This window comes from Ranitomeya imitator, chromosome 3, assembly GCF_032444005.1.
Source record: "Ranitomeya imitator isolate aRanImi1 chromosome 3, aRanImi1.pri, whole genome shotgun sequence".
Taxonomy (NCBI): Eukaryota; Metazoa; Chordata; class Amphibia; order Anura; family Dendrobatidae; genus Ranitomeya; species Ranitomeya imitator.
The window spans coordinates 574,839,206-574,862,945 of record NC_091284.1 but is presented as its reverse complement, the minus strand read 5'-3'; the positions used below and the strand labels follow the sequence as shown (position 1 = coordinate 574,862,945).

The 23,740-nt window shown below is 38.1% G+C and overlaps 1 protein-coding gene across 1 annotated transcript in view; it reads right to left on the bottom strand.

The window, feature by feature from the left end:
• Positions 1-469: 469 nt before the first annotated feature.
• The window catches only part of PCCA (propionyl-CoA carboxylase subunit alpha), a 791,250-nt gene continuing 767,979 nt past the window's right edge, over positions 470-23,740 (bottom strand). The window contains exons 22-24 of the mRNA XM_069757971.1: positions 14,927-15,067; positions 4,740-4,817; positions 470-702 (exon numbers count right to left, since the gene is read on the bottom strand). Of these exons, the coding sequence (XP_069614072.1) occupies positions 634-702; positions 4,740-4,817; positions 14,927-15,067 (288 nt within the window). The 3' untranslated portion in view covers positions 470-633. The remainder of the gene's footprint in view (positions 703-4,739; positions 4,818-14,926; positions 15,068-23,740) is intronic.

The window sequence follows — 23,740 nt, the reverse complement described above, 5'->3', positions numbered from 1 at the left end:
CCCAGCGACCAACGATCTCCCAGCAGGGGCCTGATCGTTGGTCGCTGTAACGCTTAACGATTTCGTTAACGATATCGTTGCTACGTCACAAAAAGCAACGATATTGTTAACGAAATCGTTATGTGTGAAGGTACATTAAGATTGATTTCAGTGATCCATTGAGCCCTGAGACACAATACCATCCATGAGTTTATTTGAAAAACAAAACAATTAAATCTTTATGACACTTAAATCCAATTTGCATAATAATTTGGAACACAAGTGTATACACTGTACGTTTAGTTGATATGAATATGGAAAACACTTTGGATAACTTTCTGTGATAAATATTACCATCACTTAATATTTTTTTTTTCTTTAAAGAACATTAAAACCAGAACTGATAATTTCTTAGGGAACATAAACCGTTAACACGTTAGTAAAAGGACCATAGATAATATACTAGAATGCAATACACATAAGTCACAAACAACTTTTGAAATTATTGGTTTTATTCATCCCATACTTGTAATAAATATCTGTATAAAACCTGTTTTGTAGGAATGTTATGTCAAAACAGGAGTATGAGCTAGTTCATCAGAAATCATCATAATAATCATAAAGTGTCAAATGGAGTCATGTAGTGATTGGGATTTATTCAAGCTGCACTAGGAGATCCCCTTCTCCCACGGTATCACCAGGCTTGCAATGTACAGATGTCACCTGTAAATGAAAAAGTCAGATAAATGTTTAAAATACACTAAGAAAAAAAAATAGTGCAAAAAGAAATTGGAAATAGATGAACCAGATCACAGCTGCCCTAAATGTTACTTCTGGAAGATATAGAATGGAGCTATGTGCAATTTTTGCATTACGCTTGATTACCTTACACAGCTGCTACAAGTACCGTAGAAGTAATATTCATGTAGTGAGGAGCAGCACTAGGAAAAGTGAAAACTTGGAATTTCTTAGATTTTCAGCTATACATCTATTTAAAATGGATAAGGAATGTTTTTTTGGTCTGCATGGTCTTACAAGCTTGTTACACATGCCATTAACATTTTTAGTTGTCATGTTTGAAAAGGAGAGCAGTATCAATGAATCTTGCCGCAGAAACAATAGTTGTATTTTTTTCTTTTCAATTATGATTCTCATTTTTTTCCCCTTCTAAATAAATGTTTGAGTTCAAGGAGATGTCTAAAGGTACCGTCACACTGGACGATATCGCTAGCGATCCGTGACGTTGCAGCGTCCTGGCTAGCGATATCGTCCAGTGTGACACACAGCAGCGATCAGGCCCCTGCTGTGATATCGCTGGTCGGGGCAGAAAGGCCAGAACTTTATTTCGTCGCTGGCTCTCCCGCTGACATCGCTGAATCGGCGTGTGTGACGCCGATTCAGCGATGTCTTCGCTGGTAACCAGGGTAAACATCGGGTTACTAAGCGCAGGGCCGCGCTTAGTAACCCGATGTTTACCCTGGTTACCATCGTTAAAGTAAAAAAAACAAACACTACATACTTACCTTCCGCTGTCTGTCCTCGGCGCTCTGCTTCTCTGCTCTGGCTGTGAGCGCCGGGCAGCCGGAAAGCACAGCGGTGACGTCACCGCTCTGCTTTCCGGCCGCTGTGCTCACAACCAGAGCAGAGAAGCAGAGCGCAGAGGACAGACAGCGGTAGGAAAGTATGTAGTGGTTGTTTTTTTACTTTAATGATGGTAACCAGGGTAAACATCGGGTTACTAAGCGCGGCCCTGCGCTTAGTAACCCGATGTTTACCCTGGTTACCGGCATTGTTGGTCGCTGGAGAGCTGTCTGTGTGACAGCTCTCCAGCGACCAAACAGCGACGCTGCAGCGATCCGGATCGTTGTCGGTATCGCTGCAGCGTCGCTTAGTGTGACGGTACCTTAACTAATGAACATCCAGAAACTGCAATTTGATCAGTCCCAAAAACAGTTAATTATTATACAGTACATGACATGTAAACTTCTCATTCTCACATATAGAACCAGTTATACAATTATTGCCTACAATATATAGTCATAGTATGGTATTAAAATATTCTGAAATACAGTAATAAAAACTGGATGGCTGAAAAAAACCGCCAACAGGTAAGAAATTCTGTTACTAACGCAGATTATGTTCCTAATTATGACATGATCTGACAAACTATGTCACTATATGTACAATGACATTTCCAACATGCAAAACATGTGTGTGAAATATTTAGAAGATACATTTATTAAATATTCATTTTATATTTCTTGATTAAAAAAAAAGTAAACTTAAAATTGTAGGCAGTTAATGGAGCAATGTTCTGCTACTGAATAAATAAAATACCTACTGAAAACAAAAGGGTTTGGTACCGTGTTAGCCAGTTGAAAAAAACAAGATAATTTGTGGGAAAAACAAGATAATCTTGTAGGTATGATATCATTTAATGGCTAACAAAAATAAAATAAATTATGTTATAAAGCAAGCTTTTGAAACTTTTTAGGTCTAAAAAGTATCTGAAGAAACACATATGTACAAAAAAAATTATGCCATGCTTCTCTTTTGTTTGCTTTTTTGTGTGCATATATTTGTGTTTCTTCAGATACTTTGTCTTAGGCCGGGGCCACACTTGCAAGTGGAATGCGAGAAACTCGCACGAGTCTCTCGCATCAATACCCGGCACTGCCGCCAGCACTTGGGACCGGAATGTGCGGCTGCAGGTATTTCTATGCAGCTGCACACTCCAGTCCCGAGTGCCGGGCATTGATGCGCGAGTTTCTCGCATCACACTTGCAAGTGTGACCCCAGCCTTACCATGCCTGAGGTAGAGACCTAAGAAGTCCTGAAAGCTTGCTTTCTACCATCATTTATTTGATTTTCTTAAGTCATTAAAAGGTGGTATAACTGTATGCTTGTATATATACACACGCACACAGTCAACTCTATACATACATACCTGAGAAGGTCAGAGATACACTGTGGTTGAGGAACAATGTAGAACATGTATCAAAATAAGGAATGGTCAAACAATGAGGATTTCCGCACATACATGTCCAAGCATTGTAATACTCAAACGAGAGGAAATAAAAATGATATATATTATTAAATCTATCTATATACACACACAGCGGGTGAAATAAGTATTGAACACGTCACCAATTGGCTAAGTAAATAGATTTCTAAAGGTGCTATTGACATGAAATTCTTACCAGATGTAAGTAACAACCCATCCAATCCACACAGGCAAAGAAATCAAACCATAGATATCTATAAATTATGTGTAATAATGCGAAATGTCAGAAAAAAAAAGTATTGAACACGCTTACTAAAATTCAATTAGTACTTCGTACAGAAACCATTGTTGATGAGGACGGCTTCAAAATGCTTCCTGCATAGAGAAACATGCATTGCTCACGTGCGATTTTGGCCCATTCTTCCACACACTCTTCAAATCCTGAAGGTTCTGTGGGCTCCTATGAACGCTGAGCTTTAGCTCCTTCCATAGGTTTTCTATTGAATTCAGGTCAGGTGATTGGCTGGGCCATTCTAGCAGCTTTATTTTCTTTCTTTGGAACCAATTGAGAGTTTCCGTGACTGTGTGTTTATGATCATTGATTTGTAGAAATGTCCACCCTCGTTTCATTTTCATAATTCTGGTAGATGGCAGCAGATTTTTATCAAGAATGCCTCAGTACATTTGTCCATTTCTATAAAGTTTGCCCATGGCGTATGCTGAAGAACAGCCCCACACCATGATGTTCTGACCTCAAAACTTCATTGCCAATATGGTGTTTGTTGGGTGATGTGCAGTGCCTTTTAGCTTTCAATCATGGTTTGTATTAAGGCTTCCAAAGAGTTAAATTTTGGTCTCATCTGACCAGACTATATTTTCCCAAAATTTTACAGGCTTGTCTAAATGTAGTTGAGCAAACTTTAAACATGTTTGAACATGCTGTATGTTCAGAAATGGAATCTTGCATAATGAGAGTGCATACAGGCCATGAAGGTTGTGTGCAGTACTTATGATTTTCTTTGAAACAATTATACCTGCTGATTCCATGTCTTTCTGTAGCTCTCCAGGTAGTCCTTATCTACTGTTCTGAAAATTATTTTCACTCATCGGTCTGAAATCTTGCAGAGAGCACCTGGTCGTGACCAGTTTATGGTGAAATGATGTTCTTTGTGCTTCCGGATTATTGCGATAAACAGTGCTCACTGGAACCTTCAGTAGTTTCGAAATTCTACTATAACCAATGCCTTCAGTATGTTTTGTAACAATAAGGTTGCAAAAGTCTTGAAACAGCTCACTGGTTTTACCCATCATGAGATGTTTCTTGTGTGGTACCTTTGTAATGAAACACCTTTTTATAGGCCATGGGTTGAACAAGCTATTTTTCACTAAGTGGCAGGATTGGTTTCTAATTACTGATTGATTTCAGCTGGTGTCAAGACTTTCCAGGCCTTTTTGAACCTCTCTTTATTAATGTGTTCAATACTTTTCCCCGGGTCATTTCTCATTATAACACATAACTTAATCTATGGACATCTATAGTTTATTATTCTACATTGTTCCTCAACGCCCAGGTATCTCGGACCTTATATATTTATATATAGAGTTTATATAATCAGATCCAATAGAGTTCTTTACACACCACTATATATATATATATATATATATATATATATATATATATATATATGGTATATTTCATGCTTATCATGCACAATAATACACAATACAAAATTTAAAAATGAGGGAAGCACAGTACCTTTGCTGTTTTAGCTGCAGTCATGCTGTTCTGCATTTTCATCGCTTCAATTACACAGATTTCTTGTCCCTCAGAAACCTATCACAACACAAGTACTGGTATTAATGGGATAAGTGACAAAACCCACATACACTGTAAACATGAAAAAAGTTAAAACAAAGGTGTAATGGGCTAGAAATACAATGTATTTTATATAGCCATTTTAAGACTAAGGTGTTCTATATTTTTATACACAATGGGTGTAAAAAGATATGTCCTGTTGAGTATATGGTAAGTAAATATGGAAGGGACACATACAGTTTCAGTGCTGTCCAGTTGCACAATCATGGTAACAATAAACCAATAAGACCACTATGATCTCATGGATAAAAAAAGGAATGAGAAAGGATTAAAGCCAAGAAGAAGTGACACATTGAAGAGTTTATGAAAATGTCTGGGGATGAGGCTTTAATTAGCATTTCCTGGGTGTTTGTGTTGGAAATGTGAGATATCATGCTGTCCTGGAAGATGAGACTTAGTGAACATACGTTGGAGGTGTTGTTTGTCCACACTGCTCTGATCCAAATCTGCTACAGTCATAACCTATGATGCCCCTAACATAAAGATGACAGATGCTTTCAGCTTCTGATGGAAAACCGAAATCATAGCCCAGAAATAAACTGTGCAACCAAGAGCTTGCAATCTATATTCTTCAGCTAGAAGAATGTTGTCATCAACTGAATTTGTAATGGTCCTGTCAGACGTAGTAAGAATTATTCTACACTTTACTCTTGATGATGTTTGTGTGTTGCTATTGAATAAAAATCAGGACATGGTGGAAATATTCACAAGTTAACAAGACCTGGACTACAAATGTACACATATATGACAATTCTAACCCACATCCTAATGGACTTAAGTTTAAAGCCATGGACATAAAACTAGTGAAAAGAGAGTAAATGAAAACAAGCCACCTGCCTTCAGTTTAAGAACAGATTCGTTTGAGCCATATTCTACAAAGAAACATAGATCACTGAACACAACCCAAATCGATATGACAGGCGGCTTTCACTGCTACTCCTACTAAATAGTCACAAGCCCTACAAGTCTCTCTGATAAACCCAATCTGTGCTGATGTACTTCTATGCTCCTCGTCTAATTGGAGTAAAGTTTGCAGCCCTCCATCCTGTATCTTTCATCCAGCTTGCAGAGTTCTTTCCTTTGACATGGGAAAGTCAGAGGTCACATTCACATCCGACTTTCAAAGTAACACTCATTAAGCGGCAGTGTGCCTTGTACCTAAATGAGTTTGCTTTAAGGAGCTGTCAGTACATGTACTAAGCCGTTTTTTTTTTTGCATTTTAAAGGAAGTGTGGATGTGACGCAGCTCTGCTCCAATGTGAAGTTTCAGACATCTCCAGCTGATGATTAATTATGGGTGGGGGAAATAAAATCCAGTAAAGCCAGCTGCTTGCCATGGTTGGCAAAATTACTATAATGGATATAGGCTGCCAATTTTCCTTTTTATTGGCAAGCCTTCCAAATGCAATTAGGGGAGTTATAAATGATATGGAAATCTATCAAGTCCCTTTCATTTTCAAAGACGCACTTCCCCGGAGGATTGTCTGCAGGCTCATCATTGACTTTGTTGTGCTAATGATGTAAACTTATTTTTGTATCTAATTAAAGCACCTGTCAAGTTTAGGAAAAGGTTCCCGAATACACATACCACGGTAAGAGAGTAATCACACATGACTTCAAGAACTTCTCATTGACTGTGCTGTGCCTCTTCTGTCCATAGGCGTATCAAAGATGTCACACAGCAAGGCTGGAATCATGAGGCACAGAATAGGAAAAGCATAGAAGGGAATGGCGAACATTTATCAAGGACTCTGTTGCTCGCCCAGTGCCATTTGCTTTGGAATAAAAGCATGAAAATGAAATGCAAAGGCTAAAATTGCAGACGTGAAGGATGACTGCACAGTGCTCCATTTCTCAATTTCATCCTTCAGAGCCACAAAATGGGGTGATACAGTTACTGGATGAGATTTACAGTAACAGCTGTGGTCTTCCCACACAGGGGAGGGACTTCTAATGTGCTAAGGTCTGGCCGAAGCAGACGGAAAGCAACAAAGCATGATGCCGTTCTGTCAAGGCTGAGCAAGGATAGCTACTATATATCAATTGTCACATGTATATTTCGTAGCTTCTTACAGTAAAAATTATCAGATTCCTTACAATACCATGCTATATATATTTACGGTATATGAGCAAAAAATGTAAGCGACTACTAGAATTTCATTTCTGTCTTAATCTGTTCTACTCAAGAAGCGCATAGGAACCCGTGCCAGGGGCATATGGCTCTCTACTGTGCTAAACATTTGCACTAAAGACAGGTTCATCAGTCATTAGAGTATCTAGGTAAAAAATTAGCTCCTGATGGATGGTATTTAGAGCTTACCTGCTGATAATACATTACCAAAGAAACACAAGTTTCCAAACCCACATGACACTAGAAACTGCAGACCATGAAATAAAATACTTGCAAGCGCTCATCATGTACGCCAGGTTATACAATTTAATAAATAAGTGATTTAAACTCTGCCTAAAATTGGGCCCGCTGCAAGGGACCTTGGGTCAGGCCTGCACAGGCCAATTAATGCACAGCACCTGCTGTATAGAAGCAGCGCACGAAGCACTTCCGAATCATTTTAGCAATTAAAACAAAACTGTTTCCTGCCTATTTCAACAGTAACGGTTTCAATGCAAAAGCAGGCAGCTCACCATTATGAAACAAGTAGGTGAAAAAAGCAGTTTTCAGTAAGGGGGTGGTGATGGTTGGGATAAAGCTGCACTATGGAATAAGACCAGCCTTTTGTTCTCCTACTCTCTGAACCTTCTGCCTAATTTGGCAGAAAAACAGAGGGCGTATGGAGCCCTTCCACAGTATCACCTTCTGCTGCACTCTGGCCCCCTAAAAAGATGGATCAATATCATCCCTGCTGATTTTCCTTCATAAGTGGAAATACTTCAATTACAGATTTTTTGGGGTGGACACAGGTGTGAGAGTTTAATATGCATCTTGGGCTCTGAATAAAAGCTCTACTCTCTACCCGGATTTCCAGTTAACTTTCACATTTTCACATAAGCGTGTTGCATTAAATTTAACTGTGTACAAACTGATTTTTTCCTTATTTAAAAACATTACATGCACTGTGTGATATTAAATTACCTGCATCCTGGGTCGCACTGGAAAGAATTATTAAGCAAAGAAAAATATAAAACTGATATATCCAAAAAGAGAAACTAATTGTGTCATACTTTAAAAGTTTAAAACTCACTGATGGCGCTTTTATTTCCCATTCCATCAATTTAAACAAAGCTATTTTTCCCTCTTGTAGAGATCTGACCCCAACTGCCTGTCTAGATCAAAGGATTAAAGATGAACCACTACATATAATTGGTTTGTTCAGCACAGGGTCATAGACTCACATCATTAGGCCACAATTCAGTCCACCATCAACGCCTCATGTAGTAAAGATGCAATCCCTCATGTCTTCCTTTATTTCAATGTCTGTTTAGTTTCTCTATGTTTTGCGTTGTGCAGAGATAACTCCTATTAGAGCTTACAAACATCACACCAAGTACATAAAGGAACCATACAATGTATCAAGTTAAATATGAACTTTATCCATATGCATATATAGGAATGTGTATATGAACATGTATACAGTGGTTGTATATACAATGTGTGTGTGTGTATGTATATATATATATATATATATATATATATATATATATATGTGTGAATATGAGAGTGCTTGAGTATATAATATATGTGGATATAATGCATATATAAATATGTATATATATTCTATATAATCTCTATATATGTATACACACACTTACACATACACACGTTCTATATTATATATACGATGTACGGTACATACTTACAAATATACATATATACACACATATATATTTATATATATATATATATATATATATATATATATATATACACACACACTATATGCATGTGTATACACACACCATAGACTAGATTTTATTTTTACATATTTTAATATGTAATATAGTCTATATCAATATTGTATTAAATAAAGCACTAATTACATAGAGAATCTACATGTAATTAACTATGGCATACAAAAAGTTATATTTTAGATAGAATGTAGTGAATGACAGTATATAGTTAAAGGGGTCATCAGTGAATATCATACATAGTTTTCCTTTGTGGGTGCTTGATGTCTGCACAGAATCTCATCCTTTTTGGCTGTATCCCACATAATTCTTGTTCCACTGCTTTCCTTCCAAGCTATCACCATGCTTGTGAGATTTTTTTGTGCTAGATCTAGAATTGAGGAGATCTCCTGCAAGGCCTCCTATCTGCATCCACCTGCTCAGGCTTTTATGAATTATACCCTGTTGCCTAGGAACAAGCAGTCACAACTGACCGGAGAAGAATCTGCTATTCCTTTATATTGAAAGTACAATCACAACTTCTTCATACGATGCAGGGCCTATTACAAGTGTGAATATGAAGACGTAACATCTGTAAATACTACATGAAAGGAAGGTTCTTTCCTCCATCTTACAGATGTTCCGAGGTTCTACAACTGGGAATGCTTGTCAAGTGCTAAACTGCACAAATCTTTAAATAATTGGATGTCAAAGTCTGCTGAACGCAGGCCGTTTGTGTCCCATCTAAACATGTTGCTGTGTCTTATTCTTTAGCTTAGGAGGAGTAGGTGGGAGGACAAGATTTGTCATGACATTCGATTGAGAAGGCTGCTAACAGGATTAGAAAGCAGCTGTCACTTTGCGTTACTTAGAGTCAAGGCCAAATATACAAATTTATAAGATGAAAACTTAGAGGGGAAAGCTGACGACGGCCGTAGAGAGAGGAGGGAGAAGTTGTACTTTCAACAGGATAATGTAGATATATGAAGTTTCACATAAATACTGCATCAACTCGACAGCGGGACCCCAAAAACTAATAATTACATTTACTAATAACCAGTGTCCTACATTTTTTATTCGTTCTAAATTTCTTAGTTACAAATGAAAGCGTGCCACAAAGATAGTTTGACCATAGCAGAACTCCCCGAGCTCACCATTTGTAATGACTGAGATTATAGTTAAAGGCTCTTATTCCCCAAGCTCATGGTTCCGGGTCTGGCACTTTATTATTGTGACCGGTTCTGCGCCTTTATTTTTGTTTTATTAAACAAAACATTTACGTTAAATCAAACCTGCCCCTACAATGCTGCCATATGGGCAGCATGATACAAGTCCAGATTCAAGGGGATAATATTTAATAACTGTGTGATGACTAACGGATCTGTTTTCCTTAGGCCATGTTCACACGTTGTGTTTTTGCTGCTTCTTTTTATGCAAATTTTAAGCTGCATTTTAAACTACCAGCAAAAACTATGAGAGTTCACAGATCTCATGCACACGCTTGGATTTTTTTCTGGACTGAATTGGAAAACTGTTGTGTTTTTGAAAACTGCAGCATGTCACTTCTTTCAACGTTTTTGCAGTGTTTTTTCACCCATAGAAAGCAATGCGTATGTGCAAAAACGCAGGTTTCATGCTTTGCTGCGTTTTTGGTGTAAAAACCTCAGGAAGTTGCATCATGTTTTTTTTATGCACTTAACATTATCAGCATGCACAAACGAAAAATGTACCTGATAAAAACGCAGCAAAAAATGCAGCAAAAACCTGCTTTTTGTAAGCTGATGAGAGCAGGTTTTGCCTGCAGAAAAACGGCAGCAAAAATGCAACATGCGAACACAGCCTTAGACTTTGATGTGTAAAAAACAGATCCAGCTGTAATATATTTTTTTAGAAGGACAAAAAAAGTCTGCACAACTTTTTTTGTCAACACATTGCTGCTGGATCTGTTGTAAAGGATGATTACTGAACCTTAAATCTGTGTTTAGAGAAGATAGATTGATACCTTACTCAGATAGGAGATGAAAGTTGCAACTGGTAAGATTCTATGAAGTGGAGAGAGAGGAGGGAGGAACCAGAGGCAGAGCTCCAATCTCGACCCTCCCTTTTACATAGAATCTTATAAAAACCAACTGTCATCTCCTTTCTGAGTAATGTAAAAATCGTTCTTCACTGATTACAAATTTTAATCAGGAATTGAGAATTTTGAAAATTATCACTCTTGGAGGAGAACGAAGCAGATTTCACTGACAAGATATATTACAAAGTTTATTGATTTTATGTGTACTATTGGTTTATAAAATAAAAAAAAACAATGGTTACTCGTTAGCAAAGTACTCCAGAATGAGATTGCCAAATTTTAACTGCATTCAAATTCTTTTTCTCTCTTCTTTTCTGTCAGTATACTGCTAAAGCAGCTCAGACAGACTAGTTGCTAGGCATATGGGTTTGTCAAACAGCACCTCCCTGGGAGCTCAGTTTGTCAGAGATTACTCTTCAACACAAAGAAGAAATGGAATGTATGGAGGATAGAAAAGAGGATAGGAATCCCGAGGCTTTATTGAATAACATGGGTTTTTCCTGGCTCAGTGGTTAGCACTGTTGCTTTGCAGCACAATTTTTTTTGGCGAGGAGGTGGGGGATTTTGCCATGTATAGGATTGAGGATAACTTACTGAATGCTGAGGATTTGATTGTTAAGACCCACAGCATCCTTGAGACTTAGGCTCTGGATTCCACAAGTCAGGTTCCACAGAGCCTACTCTTGAATGGAATGGAGGCCAGTGTGCTCCATCTACCTCCACTCCATCCTTTGTCTATGGGACTGTCGGAGAAAGAGTGCAGAAATCATTTCTGGCAGTCCTAAATTATATCTGAACACTAGTTTGAAAACATATTGAGAGGAATCTCCTGGAATGAGTTTGAAAAGGAAAACAGGTACAAACAATGGGTGGTTTTTAAATACCGGCACTTTATATATATATATATATATATATATATATATATATATATTACAGGGTATGTATCTCAACCTATGGAATATATAAAATACCTGCAAGTTCATGTTCAGAGATATTCATATTTACATGAAGAAAGAAAAGGTGGGACTTGACAAACTGTGGTCTAAAGAAAAGCTTGCAAAGGCTATATATTGTGTGTTCTTGATTGGTATAGTATCATCAAGCGATATTACTACTCTAGTCATTTCAAAGTGTTGTAATTATTCAAGTGATTTAGTTAACAAAAAATGTATGCGTTATAATGGTCAAACTATAGCTGGCTGTCAAGCTTCATCCTAGGCTCATTAATGTAAATGTATTGCATCACTTTCTTAGTCATTGTTAATGACTGCTGTTATTACAGCAGCCATGACTGGTATGATCAATCTATGGTATAATGGACTGATACAAATGTTAATTTTATTTATGTTTTAATAGAACAGCAGACTTCAGTATTATATCCATCACGATGCAATTAAAACCAGACAGAACAGACAAAAATACAATGTGAACTAAGCCCTAGTTAATTAGTCATGTTAAAGTTAAAAACTAGTTATGTAGAGAGGTAAAGTGTCAAAAGAATTGATGAAATGAAATAGAAATGAAGATTGAAAAGTGAGAAATTATTAAATCAGACAAATGAGATTTCAGATACAGAACAATGATGTGAACCAAACATAGAATACTATTTCTGAGTTTATTCTTATAAAGGCTGTACGTACTGTCACAGTAAAGAGGCTTTCATTTATGGAACCTTCATATCTATTGTCTTCAAAAAAGAAAAACCCTATTACGATAATTTTTCTTTTTGTTAATTTCAGCATATTTTAATTTTTAATCAAGTCGCATTCCTCGGCTACTAAATGGGTTTGTAATGATAAGTAGTTTTAGCTTTGATAAGTTATGTTGGTTCATTTATGGAATTAAGTCTACTCATATTTACAGAAATCAGGTCATTACAATATGGAATGTATTAAATTATGGGTGATGGGGAAGTGTTGTATACAATTTAATCCACTTAAATAACTAATTATGGTTCCCAAAGTAGTATGTAGACCCTTGCTTTTAGCTGTCGTACATTAAAGACTTTTGGCCTGGCTGCTTTACTGAATATAAGAAATACCAATGCCAATTGCTTCATGCCAAATCTTCCCAGAAACAAGAGAAACAGCTGAAGGTCTCAAACCCCCCACTGCAACTTTCTTACAATGACAACTTTGCTTTGAATTGCTTCAGTAGGGAAATAGTTCAAAGGTCTGACATGTATGTTTCTCATTCGTGGTAACCATACATACACACATATATCCTTCATTCCCAATCCAGCGATTGGATGCACTGTGCTTCTTCATTAAATCGATATTAAAGACCATGAACGACTTGGAGTCCACAGCCTTGAATATAACAACAATTCAAAAGCGCTCTGTTCTTCTGCACTCAGGCATGCTGACTGTTTGAATCTCCCACTGTCTATAAGCAGAAGAAATGGGTTTCACACAATGTAAGATAAGGTGAATCAATTTTTTACAGTCTGCTTTCTATCCCTTCACAGGAAGTATTCAGAAGCAAAGTATTTAAATGTAACTTTGGGGGATTTTATTCAGCGACAAACCATATAAATTTTGGCAAAGAAAACCCTCAAAATTTTTAAACTGTATGCCAGGGGTCGAAACGCAAAATCTGTGAAATTAAGAGGATCCCGCATCAATGGATAAACTGAATATCATTGTGCAGGTAAAAGACTCACTAACACGGCTCCAATAGGGAAAATTCCATTTGAACTCTATATCCTGCTCCAAATGAAATAATAAATGTGGTAAAATTCTTAGATTTCCCTTCAAGAATATTCATGGCCAATTCCAGAAACATAAGGAAGCCGTAGACAACCGGTGTTGTACCTCTTTCACGGCTGTGTATGGTGCAGTATCTTAACCAAAAAGGTTCCATGTCCCTAAACTCTACCTTGGGAAATGCAAACTGTGTCCAGTGGAAGAGATATTTTATTTTTTATGGATTTGTAATGCTGTGAATTAATAAATATATGTATTTCAATTTTTTTTTCACAATTTCAGTTGTCTAAACCTTTCATAAACATATTGGGGGTAAAATATACGATTGCACAAAAGTAAACTTCAGTTTCACAAATTGTGCCAAATTATGACATCCTAGGATATATTAATAAAACGTGTGCACACTGAAATGGAACTTTCTTAGACTGAATTGACTTTAGTATACTTGAACTGTTAACTTCTCCTGGTGATATTTTATCTGTGACCTAGAATACAAAACAGTGAGACAATACAAAAGTGCAGATGTAAGAGGCCCACCTAGGCTGCCGTGAAAATTCTGAGCATTTCATATCCTTTGGTTCCTTACCCTTTTAGGATAGCTTTGTGTCTTTTCTGAGCATATCTGAATTCTCTCACTGTAAATAGCATGAATTCATCACCCTTCCCTTGAAGTACTTCCTCACATTTCCCGAGAGCCTCCCACCCTCTAGTTTCAGAAGGTGACCTCTTGCTTCCCTCCTGTACCTTGCTGAAACCTTTGATATATATGAACTTTTTATTATTTTTAACATATCCTTTTCCCTTCACTGAAAAATGTCTTGGCTTCTTGTTGCATTTTGTCTGAGCATTTACTGAAGGATTGATCACCTCTGACAAAATGAAACTGGTTTAAAATGGAGAAAAAATATCACCGTAATTTTACTAAAATAGGTCTGTACTAACCACAGAACAGTTAACATCCGTTTACAATTATATTTGTGCTATAACAACCCCCAGCATAATATACATATATAGTTCCTGGTGCACGAGGAAGTATATAACAGTAGCGCAAGTAATAATAAGACAGATCTCAAATCTTAGTATAATAGCATTTACTAAATCTATGTGCTGACAGTAGGACACGTATGCCTACTGGAAGAACGTAGTGACAAGTCACTGGAATAATTTGTATGAGAACATAAGCGGAATGCCTCTCATATGCCTGCTCTTTCCATGTCTTTCTATAAAGACCTGGAGCCTCCGAAAGCACACTGGATACATGTCAGTAGATTTTGTCCTTCTACAGACTACATACAAGAACATGATTTTTCATGTCTCTTAATCATACACAGGTACAAATAGGATATGTATTTACGTGACTATTAATGGAATGAAAAAACGCTAAATATTTTAAAAAAAATAGTTTTTTGACATCATAGATATAATAAGTCAGTGGCACTCACCATATCACCAGGTTTAACGGAAACAGCCACCACTGACCCTGGCATCGGTGATCTCAGAATGCTACTGGTGTCCTCTTCTACCTTCTCTGGCATGTACTTGCTGAGCTCGGCTGCATGCTTCGTCAACACTTGCAGTTTATACTTAAAATTAACAAAAGAAATTCACCAGTTAATTTGTTTATACCATGAGATACTTTGACTTCATACATTATGTGATTAGCGAGGGAATTCTATCCACTGCTGAAACAGCGATAGTTTCGGCATTTTATAAAAAAAAAGTTTACCTCTTAAAATCTAAAGCTATAGAGAATAAATTTTGATACATACATACATATACCGATATATTTTATATATTTATATTTTAAGAGACAATTTTCATTTCCAAATTTAATTCAGTATTATAGGATGGAAAACGATAAGAAACATTTCCAGCCACCACCATTCACAACAGACATTCAGCATTTGAGCTGCACACATTAACATTGTGTCACTAAAATGAGCATTTCTAACAGTTGCTCATCCAAAAGAAATCATTAGTGAGAGATCCTTTTCTAGCATATAACCTGATAAAATTAGCAATTAATATTATGAATAACAACGATAAAATTCATATTAAATCCCTCTCCATTATATTAGTGGGAATGAGTTTGGGAAATTAACAGGGATTGTTCCAAATTAACTGTATACGTTTCTGGGGTTCTGGAGCTGGATATTCATGAGTAAGATATTCATGCTATATGCAAGGAGTCTGTTCATGGTTTCAACTCGAGAACCATGCACGCACAAAGGAGAAAAAAAAGGGAGATCCCTGACCATAATCTACCCTTCCACCAGTAGATGGCAGTAGGTCTCTTTGCGATGACACACTGGTTCGCTCAAGATTTGCCAAGGAGAGATTGACAGCAGCGTAAGATCTAAAGTCACACATCGCGCAGTTTGCACACGCAACGCAGATTTACATTTCTGTGGTGTCTAGGTATTTGAACATTGGCCAAGTATTGGAAAGGTTTTATATTTTAGGCTGCGGATATTTTGTGACAGTTGAGAGTAATTTATTTTCTGTTCGATTCTTACTATTGATATCTAATAATTGGGGGGGGGGGATAGGTCATTTATAATTCTAAAAGTAGTCTGAGGTTAAACAATGTCACACAGCCGTCTCACATATTACATGGGAATGCTGACAACTAGTCATGTCAAGAGCTTGAAACGTATAAGAAAAATGGAATACATCTAATCAAAGTAACGGCGGGTAATTTACATTCCTTAATGAAATAAGCTTTACAATGTTAAGGAAACATTTTTCCATTTATCGCTCAGGCTTACATTTTAAATAGAAATATGGGTAATCGCTGGTAAAGCTGTTAAGATTTGATAACGTGTTGCTTGTCCAATTCCCCTAATCTGACAGTCTGAATAATGACATCTTGGGCATGTATTTTTCTCCTCTCTTGAGTGTGTGTTTTGCAATCAAGAAATACAAGTATCTGCCAGATTCTGAAGGATATGATCCTTAAGTAAAATTACAGTGCAAATAAAAGCTTTTTGCTCCAATTAAAATTTGCCTGACTCATAAGTGGCAGGGAAATAAAGCGAGCCAAGTGCATTTTCCTGTCAATCTAATAAACATTCAGTGCAGAGGGACTATTTATCAAAGATAGATTGTACTTAAAAGTCATCATTAAACCTATGGGGGGGAAATATAATTACACAAAATTGCAGAGTTTCAGGATCTGTGGATGTCGCCTGAATCCCGCTTATGGTTTTTAAATAATAAAATACATAGAAAACGCCGGAATCTGTGGTCTGGAACCACCATGCAACTTTATACTATCTGCTTTCCAAAAAGGGTGGTGAATTACACAATTGCTGGCGTTCGGTTTACACCGCCGCCACATTAAGATCTTTCTCATCTTTGTTTTATTGTTGCGAGGTGTAATGCAATCTTGTTATTTAAGTGCCCAAATCTCGTACATAAAGCTACAAATTAATACAAGTAACAAAGTGCCAATATATTTGTCTGATTCCTATTTCTCACAGACTTACAGAATATATAAAAAACCTGGAAAAAGTAGAATGGAATCCAACACTGTTTATTATAGAAATACAGCATAACATCAGAACGAAGGCTAACCTAAACCAGATTGTATCAGTAGTCACTTCAATATTGGCTAGAATTACTCTGAAAGCAGGAGGACAGTAAGGAAGCTGCCCAACATAGAGACACGTTGGGATGTGGCATCATGGGTGCCGATTTCAGACGTAGGAAGTAATTCGTTATTGTTATTACGCAATTGAATGATACAACAAAAAAAACAAAACAATAGATAAAAACAAGGATATAAAGTTATGTTGACATGTGGCAGTCGACCTCTGCGCAAATATCTGGATAGCGTTGTTTCTGCTTGGGGTTTATCATTTTTACTAATCCCATGTCCACATGCACACACCAGCTACAGTGCCAGAAATCGAATGGGATGGTATATTGAACAGCGAGAAATCACGTAATTGTTAATGCTTTTAACTGATAAATCAGCATAATTATCTGTGAACATTAAATATCTGAATATAAAACAAAATATAGACAAGAAATAATATAATCGCTATATAACAATTTTATATAGTTATTCAGGACATGGTTCATGGCAATTGCAATGGATGTAAAAGTTACTATTGTCTAGTCAAGGAATATAAAACGGATCTGTCACATAATGCGGCTACGAGCGAGAGAATGACTTTTTCTAGCTACTGTTTGTAGTGCTCAATTGCTCTTGTTGTGACAGGCTGTAGTGACGGGGTAACACTCCTCCCGTCGCAAGGCAATGATTTCACTCTGAAGATGCTGCATACAAAATGCTCGATACTTAATACACAAGACACAGGAAGATCATTCCCCATCTGCTTCAGCCTGAAAAGTGGGTATCCGGCAGTGGGTATAAAGAGAAGAATTAAGTGCCCGATTTATCATTTGCAGTTTTTTTTTTTATAAATCACATTTTTTTGTGTCTTGCGGGACATTACTTGATGTTCAATGTTCAAGTCCTTCAAAGTCTAGTGGTTCATGAAATTTGGGCAAAATAAAAAAAAAAAGCTTTTTTTTTTTCCTTTTACCTTGTTTTTCGCATGTGTTTAGAATAAAGTGTCACATGTTACACTAAATTAATGTAAAATGTGTTAAAAAAATATTAAGAGTACATAGAATCACCCCAGTGGGGTAAGAGGGGGTCTCTGGAGTACATTTGCATTAAAAATGTGTTTTTAAAAGTCGTAATGGATTATTTAGCTGAAAACATCTGGAAGCCCCAAAACAGGTGAACACATAAAATAGAATTTACAAAAAAGGCACACATTAAAAAAATAAGGTGTAAATGGAAAACTAAAACAATAAATTAGACCCCCAAAGCAACGTTCACACGTTCAGTATTTGGTCAGTATTTTACATCAGTATTTGTAGCCAAAACAAGGAGTGGAACAATCAGAGGAAAAGTACAATAGAAACATATGCACCACTTCTGTATTTATCACCCACTCCTGGTTTTAGCTTACAAATACTGATGTAAAATAATTGAACGTTAATTACTAACCGATACTCCATAGTGTACAGGGAAATATACTATTATCAAAATGTCCAAAAGCAAATAATCATAGTCATGTTCTTACTGGTCACAATGGGAAATACATATCTCTGTATATCAACGCACTTCAACGATCAAAATTTATTTCCAACAATTTCAACTTTCATCTATGTTGTTTGCAGAACTCTTATCTAACCCAAGACCATTCTCGCCACATGCGGTCAACCAAAGGCACTGCAATGTGGTTTATTGTGCCATTGTGAGGCCACTATAATGTACATTATACTAAAACTAGTATTGTGATACATATTGAAGCATAATGGAGGAAAATATTGCAAATCTAAGGAATACCTGTACAAATTGTATGACTTGCCTTCATATTTAAAGGATATGTGCCCACACTGCGCTTTTGACGTGTTTTTATCCCCTTGATTTGCCACAAAACTTGAAGTATTGCCTAGTTCCAAAAAAGTAAATGAGGCTTATATTTTCCTTGCAGATTTAAATCAGTCATGTCGACTATTTAAACATTTTTAATGCAGATTTCACACAAACTAACGAGTGGGGAAAAATGTGCAACAAAAACGCCTGTAAAAAAAGGCATCATAAAAGTGCGGATCTAACAGCGTTGGTCCTGCTAACACATCTGGATTTATATCAGGACTTTCTGTTGTAAATCCTGAACGCGTGCACATATACATTAGCAAATATAGTTTTTCCTCCTGCAATGATGTTATGTACAATGGAAAATGTGCATACTTCACTGGCATTACTCCAACCCAGGGGGCCATGTCAGTCTGCTCCGCAATGTAAAGGTAGAGGGAGATGAGCAGATAAATGGGGTGGGGATTATTTTCATTGAATTATTAGGCATGGAAAATGTATGTGTGGATGCTGAGACCTCCGGGAGAGGGTACATTTTGCTTCACATTATATGGAATAATAAACATATACTTATCGTTTACACACTAACCGGCAACACACTTCTTTGGAGTGGTCTTTTTTCTGTTCCATGTAAGATGGGTTTCGTTGGATTTACCATATTTGTCCAGAATGAGAAACCTAATCCTGTATGTGTCACACTAAATTTGGATGGATAATGTCCTGCCTCAACGTGTTACTAAGAGCAGATAATCTCCCACAACTTGTCACTAAAAGCTGTAGAAATCTTATATGAGCAACTTCACTTCAAACTGAAATTACGTCTCGCTGCTGCTAATATAGCAAGAGTTTAATATATTAATGTGACATCAACTGGTACATATTGTATAACCATTTGTGAGTTCACTGTGAAAGTCTGAACTAATCCTCTGACAGAGATTACAGAGAACACTGATCTCTTCTGGAAAGTAGAGGAGCCTTAGCGAGTGCTGATGTCACTGCTGCCACAAGAGTCATTCACAAAGTGTTCATGCTAGGAACACTTAGCTGTCAGGGAGGGTAACACACCTGATATGAGGATCACACCATGAACGAAGTTTCCTCTGCCTGTATCTGGAAGCTCTGCAGTATGTGAGCTAATGGGTTCCTTCACCAGTAGAAAACCATGCGCCATTTCGTTTTGTGTATGTAGATGTTGACAAGTTCTAATTTACATAAACTGTACAAGTTTTACCTCTGACGTCCCTTTATTTATCTGCTAAAAACAGGATTGGATATCAACAGCTGCAAAAATTTATATTTTAAGTGAGCATTAAAAAAATAATACAAAGGGAGTACCTGTAGTTGGTATTTATACTGTATAATTGAACACTAAAATGTATATAACCTTTGTTTAGCCAGAGGCATAATAAGACTGTGGTGAACCGCCATCTGCCCATCTGGAACTTGCATTGGGGCAGGCGGCTGCAGAGACAACAGGGGCATATAAGAAAGCCGCCAATTCATAATCGGCAGTCATTTGTAAATGTGGCGATTCTGCGGCTGCTGCATCAGCGGCTTTCCTAAGTGTACAGTCCCATAGAGCAACTGTAGGCGGCCATGGGGTAGCCAAAATGTGCTAAAATCTGCATTATTATGTTACTCGGTGTGGTTTTCAGAAAGTGATTGTTAAACGATTGACTATTACTGGCCTTGCAGTTTTGCAGGTTCACCCGCAGAGCTGCACAGCTATTAACAATCAATCAATGATCAATTTTAGCAATCTGAAAACCACACCAGCCCCCACTTCAGTGTGGTTTTCTGGTAGGGCCTTAGATGGCTGTCAGCCGCTGTGTGGGAATATACCCTAAACAACTGAGTGTTTTCATTAGTCTGAAAAAGCAGAATCTAATGGTGGTGGGACTCTGCCCTATTAAATATCAGTGCCCCCATTGTTAGCATATATGGATTGCAAGTCTTCTCATTACCTCTCCCACCAACACATGGTTGGGTAACATTGGAACAGTGCTGGGCAAGCAAAGCGCAGAAAATCCTGAGGTGGCAAGGCGAAGTCATGACAAAGATGCTCCTCATGAAGAGGAAGAAGCTGAAAAGTGTGAAGCATTAGGCAGCAGAAAAATACAATGGGAGGGGATATTGGGAGTGGTGAAATTATGTTCTATCTGAAAGTGTCTTAACGCACCCCTTCTCTTCCATACAAGTCACATATCCCAGTTGTTCCTCCTATCTACACCTGTGATTTAACTACTAAAGCTTGTTAAACATTTATTTGAAAGGTGAAACTAAATTATGCCAAGTGCATCAAGCTTTATTTCCAATACTTCCTTTGTAGCAGAATTTTCACTGCTGCATTGAAGATGGTAAACTCTAACGAATTGTCAGAAGATCCATATTCCTCCAGAATCTGTGGTCTACTGAAAGATGATCTGGACATATTAAATATTGATATGCTGGATCCTTGTTCCCCAGAGATAGGCAGAGTCACAAGTATCTGATGGGCCCTTTTCCTATAGCAGTAAACATTCCACGCTAGGGCTACATTTTTAGGTTACTTACTAGTGATGAGCGAACGTGCTGGGTTAAGGTGTTATCCGAGAATGCTCGTGTGCTAACAGAGTGTCTTCGGTGTGCTCAAAAAATAAGTTTGAGTCATTGCAGCTGCATGTCTGGCGGCTGTTCGACGGCCACAACATATACATGGATTGGCTGTTTGTTAGGCAATCCCTGCATGTATTGTGGTTGTGGAACAGCCGCAAGACATCCAGGCACAGAGACTAGAACATATTATTCGAGCACGCCAAAGACACTTTGTTAAGAACCGAGCATGGTCAGATAACACCTTATCCAAGCACATTCACTCAATACTATTACTTGCAGATTATGTTTACCACCTACTTGTGGAGGACTGGAGGACTACAAATGAGGACAAAGTAGATAAGACCTATAAAAACTTAATGAGCTTTTTTAAAGGTCTAGTTTCCACTTGTAAGATGACCTGCCATTTGAAATTACTTCATATACTATAACACACTTATTTTTAGCCATATACAATGTGACCGTTGGTATCAGTAGTTTACAGTCTAAAATTCCAACAAAATGTTCCCCTTTAGAAATTAAAATGACAATTTTTTTTTAGATTGTATTGCTTTTCAAGATTTGTAATTGTTTTTGATGAGCCAGTCCGAACAACGCATAGGCTGTTTGGCTTGGTAACTGGTACAAAAAGTAGATTATGATACGAAATCAACAGCCCTTATTATGAACTATTAGCATTGACTTAAAAAAAGTTAAAGTTCAATCATTACATTACTAGGCAATATGATGGGGAATTTAAGTATAGGATTTCATTACAGCAGATAGACTCTTGCTATTGAGACAAGTAGAAATTCTGATTACTGAAAAAGGGGTCTCAGATGGGGGCCACAAAGAGATTTGTTATTAATGATTTTGTTGCAACCCCTCTCCGACGTTGGGCATAATAGTACGCTCAAGTCGGACTCCTCCTCAGCTCAGCACCCACACCTTTCCAGGCACATGTCAGCTGATCTATACAGCTGACATGTGCCTGCAACAGCCAAGGGTGGAATCACGATTCACCCACAGCTGTTAACTTGTTAAGTTAATTGCAGCTGTCAATCTTGGACAGCGACTGTTATGGCTAGCGACCACAGACATGGCCCAGCCGATGCCTCCACGTCGCCAGACCATGATAACGTGTGGCGAGTGTCCCAGGTGGGAACAAAATGTGGACCCAATGGACCACAGAAGGGAACCTGGACCTACCCAGACTAGGGAAGGGCAGCGAACAGGGTCTGTGGCAGCTGAGCTTGTGGATAGTAGCATGCAGAACTAGATAACACCGCACTACTTCAGGTATGAAGGAACAAAGTTTACTTAAACAAAATCACAGTACATAAAGAGAACATTACGATGCTAGGCTTCTGATTCCGCACATCAAGGAACGGTACACGACTCAGGATAACAAACGAAGGCAGGAGGACATCACGGGTTGATGCAGTCCAGAGTTATCTGGCGCAGGCATACTAGGATGGCCTCTCTCAGGCGTATCATAGGCTCAAGTAGGAGAACATGAGACACCGACCTCAGACAGATATCAGACAATGGCAGGGGTCACCATGGGTTGATGCAGTCCAGGGTCATCTGGCACGGGCATACTAGGATGGCCTATTACTCAGGCCTCAGGCGTAGCACAGGCTCAGCAGGAGAACATCAAACACAGACTCAGGACAGATGTCACCCCAGGGTGGATCCCGGGGAACCAGGGGAATATCGGGACACAGGCTGGACATCAGGACACAGGCTGGACATCAGGACACAGGCTGGACATCAGGACACAGGCTGGACATCAGGACACAGGCTGGACATCAGGACACAGGAAAGACATCTGGGACACAGGCATGGCAGCCCAAATCATCGGTTACATCAGGACATCTGGGACACAGGCATGGCAGCCCAGGTAAACGCTCAGCAAAAACACCGGACTCCATCTTTAAAAGACAAACCCAGGTTAGTTCACAATCACTGGGTACAAGGTTCCAGACACAGAGAGACTTCAGGAACATAACACAGAGGACACAGTTCAGACAGGGTCAGGTACAGGAACGGATGCAAGATCAAGTGTTCAGGCCTAAGAATGCAGCCCTCAGGGAGGCAGGAACACAAAACACAACAGAAACGGGCCTGGATATGCAGCCTCCAGGAAAGGCGGATCTGGGTACTCAGCCCCCAGAGCAGGCGGAAAAAATGGACACAAACAGAAACGGATCTGGGTACTCAGCCTCGAGAGCAGGTGGAAGAACAGGCATCAGCTTTCCTACAACTGAACATAGGCAACAAG